Source organism: Odontesthes bonariensis, chromosome 12 (genome assembly GCF_027942865.1).
Source record: "Odontesthes bonariensis isolate fOdoBon6 chromosome 12, fOdoBon6.hap1, whole genome shotgun sequence".
In the NCBI taxonomy this organism is placed as follows: domain Eukaryota; kingdom Metazoa; phylum Chordata; class Actinopteri; order Atheriniformes; family Atherinopsidae; genus Odontesthes; species Odontesthes bonariensis.
This window is the reverse complement of record NC_134517.1, coordinates 1,330,053-1,335,876: the sequence shown is the minus strand read 5'-3', so window position 1 is coordinate 1,335,876 and position 5,824 is coordinate 1,330,053. Positions and strand designations below refer to the sequence as shown.

Below are 5,824 nucleotides of genomic sequence, written 5' to 3'. Positions count from 1 at the left end.
CAATTTTTTCCAATAATTTACTCAAAATAGGCAAAATGCTAATAGGCCTACTATTTGAACCACAGAAAGTTAATTTTGTATCCTTGGATAAAGGAATGATCTTGCCCTCCTTCCAAAGTTTTGGGTACACACCACTTATCAAACATCTGTTGAATATGTGACAGATTGGTTTAGAAACATGTACGGCTGATAATTTCAACAGCTTACTATCCAAGTTGTCTGTGCCAGCAGACCCACCAACCGTCAAAGATTTCAGCAACATTTCCACCTTCGCGTTATTAACCTGATAAAATTCAAAATTACACAGTTTATCCCTCATAATAAATTTTTTTATCAGCTCATCAGAGTTGGAACCAACGGTATAATCCATTTTGACTTGCATACAATGACAATTAGGAGCGCTGCTCCGTTTGGTGCCACAGCAATAAAGTAAGAAGTTGAATTAAAGTGTCCAACAGAATAAGGCCAATAAAAGGATATACATAACTGCACCAGCAGGTGGAGGGGCAGGGTGATGGAGGGGCAGGATGGTGGAGGGGCAGGGTGATGGAGGGGCAGGGTGATTGCACACAGATTTATTTTGCTTGAGGAGTTAAAGTCGATGTGTTTTATTGTGGTGAGTATTTAGTGCTGATGGCTCTGGGGAAGAACCCGTCTCTGAGCCTATTCGTCCTAAAGTTGGGTCATCAAGCTATGGTGGGATCAGTGTAGGGAAACCTGTTCAGATTTTGGCACTTTCTCAATACAAAGACCACACACAGTGCTTTGAGAAGATAGGTTTTATTTTGAAATGGCAGGATTCTCTCAGGTACATGGAGCGTAATAGCAGGCGGTGGAAGACTGACATCAGCATGTACTCAGAGCAGCTTCATGTCTGTGGACCGGTGGTCCCTGAGGTGCTCATCAGAGCTCAGTGTGAGGACGTGCTCCTTGGCTTTAAGGCATTTCACATTGTTGGGATGAAGGGGGCTGGGAGTGGTCTCAGCCCATCCAGCAGCTGTCCCCAGCAGACACCCTTAGACTCCATACTTCTGCTTCAGCTCCTCCACCAGCTTGATGTACTCGTTCATAGCGTCCTCCTTGCTCTTCCCTGATGGAAAGTCATTAAATACATGCAGACTCATTAAACTGTTCCAGCAGTGACTGCAGCTGCCTGTTTTACACGCCTGTTTGTGGCACTGCAAAGCCCTCCCACAGTTACAGCTCTCACAGCAACACGTCAGGTTCACCGTCAGGTTTCACATCAATCACACTGCATCCTGTTAAAGTGCTGGTAGGAGGAAATCACAGCGGAAAGCTCAAACATGTTGGAACATAGGAGGAAGTGCCACGTCTACGCACCTTTCTGCTTCTCCCAGGCATCCCATTTAGCTTTCCCGGTGAAATCCAACATCCCTGGACGAGCTTCAGCAGGACAAAAAGACACAGATGTAGGCAGGTAATGTGCTTTAATAATAATAATGCTTTCAATACACAACACAAGTTAGCTGCTGACCTGCAGGTGGAAGGCATTTGAGCTTATGTTGGACAACAGTGTCATTACACTGCTAAAACACCCCTATGTGTCTGAGGCAAGCTCTGCCTGCAGCTGCAGATCAGTACACATCCAGCAGGTGGCGGTCCAATCCCACAGCTGCACACTCATGTTTAACAAGAACATTTTGTTTGGCCCACGAGTGCTGAGAAGAGACTGAGCAGGTGGCAGTTAAACAGGCTAAAGGGGCTTTTAAACTGGTGTTCCCCCACATGAGAGCTTCTAATAAAGGTTGGTTAATATTTCTATCTGTTATTGGCTTTGGGTCTGTCAGCCTGCAGCAGAGTGGTGACCTCAGCCTCACGGCGGGGGAGGGGCCTCACGGCGGGGGGAGGGGCCTCACGGCAGTGGGAGGGGCCTCACCTGTGTTGACATCGCCCACGCTGGCCTGCTTGAACAGGGAGTAGACCTGCAGCATCTCCTCATCTGCAGGTTTGGCTTTCAGCTGCTTCACCTCAGCTGCTGCAGTATCAAACTTGGCCTGCACAGGAGAGGAGGACAGCTCAGAACCCGGGCCGACACAGTAACTGGACCCCACCAGGGTGGCCACAGGTCCCCCCCCAGAACAAGCTCATTAAAACCTTTCTCCTCTGGGCTTCCCAGAAGCTACCGTATCCTTCGGACTAACTGCATGTTACAGGGTGAAACACTCGACCAGAACCTCAGGATGGAAACATTTCTAAGACTCCAGGAAGTAGGCAGCGCTTGGCCCAGAGCTGAGTGGTTCTGTGCCAACTGGGCCAGAGGTTGGAGCCCAGGGAAACCATCTTTCTGATTATTCAGATCAGGCTGCTGGCATTTCTGTCACTGTTGAACTTCACCCACCATGTGACCGTGTGACCACGTGACCGGCTCAGCGGCGGTCCCATTCATCTCAGTGTCCAAAGTCCCCGGAAGTAAAGCCACGTCACAGCGGTCCGTTGTTGGTGTGAGGGGGGGGGGGCATTTACCCCTCTGACAGCTCAAATAACCCCAGCTCCTGGAGAACGACCCTCCACATCAGCTGCTTTGTACTTTTGCACACGCGACCCCTCGCATAGGCTGATACACTACACACTACACTACACTTACACGCGCTTCATCAACGCGCGATGGTGCGCGGAGATAAAGGCCAAAGGAAAAAGGAAAAGGAAGGCAGGGCTGCGGCGATCTTCAGCAGCCGCCTCCGGGCCCAGAACCGCCCCAGCAGCCGCCTCCGGGCCCAGAACCGCCCCAGCAGCTTCCCCCGGGCCCAGAACCGCCCCAGCAGCCCCCTCGGGCCCAGAACCCCCCGCCCCAGCAGCCCCCTCGGGCCCAGAACCCCCCGCCCCAGCAGCCCCCTCCCGGCCCAGAACCCCCCAACACTCACCTGGAGGTCAGCCATCTCTGATGAACCTCGTTAGTTGGGGTAACAAACAGCTCGCGGGTCGGACAGATGACAGTGGGGCTGCAGTCTGGAAGGATGAAGTCCACTTCACCGGAGCCTCAGCACGCCGCCGCGGACACGCCCCTCTGAACGCTATTGGCTGACCCGGAGACTGCCATATTATCGCGATGGTTGAGTGGGTGGCGTGAATAAAAGGGACCAATCATTTCTACTGTCTATTGTTAATGACATAGAGATATAAAGAATTAACTTGGTTTATAACTTTGGTTTATGACTCTGGGGCATGTTCCTGCAGATCTGGGGCAGATAAGAAGTGCAGGGCAGACTGAGGTCAGCAGGGGAAGGTCAGCAGGCCTGTCAGCTGTTACACTGTTTCAGTGTGTTCAGAGGAGCTTCAGCTCATGTAAGTAAGTATGTATCCAGCCTCCTCTGCCAGGGTTTGTAATACACAGAGAAAATCATCTGGAGCTCAGGAAATGAATATCAGAGGCCTTATGAATTTGTCTAGTGGGCTCAGCCTTTAAAATATTCTGTCAATTTATGAGACAATCTGGATTAATAGATTGTAAATGTTTCTGCATTCAGCAGACGCTTTTATCCGAAGCGACTTACAAATGAGGATAAAACATGACAGCTAACATCAAAGCTAACAATAAGCTACATATATAACATGACAGCTAACATTTAAGCTAACAATAAGCTACATATATAACATGACAGCTAATATCAAAGCTAACAATAAACTACATATATAACATGACAGCTAACATTTAAGCTAACAATAAGCTACATATATAACATGACAGCTAACATCAAAGCTAACCATAAACTACATATATAACATGACAGCTAACATCAAAGCTAACAATAAGCTACATATATAACATGACAGCTAACATCAAAGCTAACCATAAACTACATATATAACATGACAGCTAACATCAAAGCTAACAATAAGCTACATATATATACATGACAGCTAACATCAAAGCTAACAATACGCTACACGTATGAGGTCAGATAAATGGTCAGACAAGGCCAAATCAATAACCACAACATAAGAAATATCAACACCTTTAGAAATGAGCAGGTCCAGAATGTGACCTCGAAGGTGGGTTGGTTCTGTTACATGTTGCCACAAACCAAACATGTCCAGCACAGAAGAAAATTCTTTGGCATTAGCATCCGTCATACTATCTATGTGAATGTTAAAATCCCCGGTCAAGATAAAATGGTTAAAATCAGTTGAAATAACTGACAATAATTCAGAAAATTCATCAATAAAACTTGCACAGTATCCTGGAGATTTGTAAATGATTAAGAACAGGATTTTAGGAACACCCTTTAAAATAAAACTAAGATATTCAAAAGAAGTGAATTCACCAAATGAGATATCTTTACACTAGAATGTATCTTTAAATAAGGCAGCCTCCCCCCCACCTTTCCTCCCAGCTAACATCAAAGCTAACAATAAGCTACATGACAGCTAAGATCAAAGCTAACAATAAGCTACATATATAATATGACAGCTAACATCAAAGCTAACAATAAGCTACATATATAACATGACAGCTAACATTAAAGCTAACAATACGCTACATATATAACATGACAGCTAACATCAAAGCTAACAATAAGCTACATATATAACATGACAGCTAACATCAAAGCTAACAATAAGCTACATATATAACATGACAGCTAACATCAAAGCTAGCAATAAACTACATATATAACATTACAGCTAACTTCAAAGCTAACAATACACTACATATATAACATGACAGCTAACATCAAAGCTAACAATAAGCTACATATATAACATGACAGCTAACATCAAAGCTAACAATAAGCTACATATATAACATGACAGCTAACATCAAAGCTAACAATAAGCTACATATATAACATGACAGCTAACATCAAAGCTAACAATACGCTACATATATAACGTGACAGCTAACATAAAAGCTAACAATAAGCTACATATATAACATGACAACTAACATCAAAGCTAACAATAAGCTACATACATAACATTACAGCTAACTTCAAAGCTAACAATAAGCTACATATATAACATTACAGCTAACATCAAAGCTAACAATAAGCTACATATATAACATGACAGCTAACATCAAAGCTAACAATAAGCTACATATATAACATTACAGCTAACATCAAAGCTAACAATAATCTACATATATAACATGACAGCTAACAATAAGCTACATATATAACATGACAGCTAACATCAAAGCTAACAATACGCTACATATATAACATTACAGCTAACATCAAAGCTAAAAATAAGCTACATATATAACATTACAGCTAACTTCAAAGCTAACAATAAGCTACATATATAACATGACAGCTAACATCAAAGCTAACAATAAGCTACATATATAACATGACAGCTAACATCAAAGCTAACAATAAGCTACATATATAACATTACAGCTAACATCAAAGCTAACAATAAGCTACATATATAACATGACAGCTAACATCAAAGCTAACAATAAGCTACATATATAACATGACAGCTAACATCAAAGCTAACAATAAGCTACATATATAACATGACAGCTAACATCAAAGCTAACAATACGCTACATATATAACATTACAGCTAACATCAAAGCTAACAATAAGCTACATATATAACATGACAGCTAACATCAAAGCTAACAATACGCTACATATATAACATTACAGCTAACATCAAAGCTAACAATAAGCTACATATATAACATGACAGCTAACATCAAAGCTAACAATAAGCTACATATATAACATGACAGCTAACTTCAAAGCTAACAATAAACTACATATATAACATGACAGCTAACTTCAAAGCTAACAATAAACTACATATATAACATGACAGCTAACTTCAAAGCTAACAATAAACTACATAT

The 5,824-nt window shown here is 42.7% G+C and overlaps 1 protein-coding gene across 1 annotated transcript; it reads right to left on the bottom strand.

Annotated features, from left to right (window-relative positions):
• Positions 1-764: 764 nt before the first annotated feature.
• Positions 765-3,010, bottom strand: LOC142396069 (acyl-CoA-binding protein-like). The gene is made up of 4 exons (XM_075478609.1): positions 2,883-3,010; positions 1,898-2,015; positions 1,342-1,404; positions 765-1,090 (listed from the first exon to the last, which is right to left on the bottom strand). The coding sequence occupies exons 1-4, from the start codon at positions 2,895-2,897 to the stop codon at positions 1,017-1,019; spliced, it is 270 nt and encodes an 89-aa protein (XP_075334724.1). The 5' UTR covers positions 2,898-3,010; the 3' UTR covers positions 765-1,016.
• Positions 3,011-5,824: the final 2,814 nt, after the last annotated feature.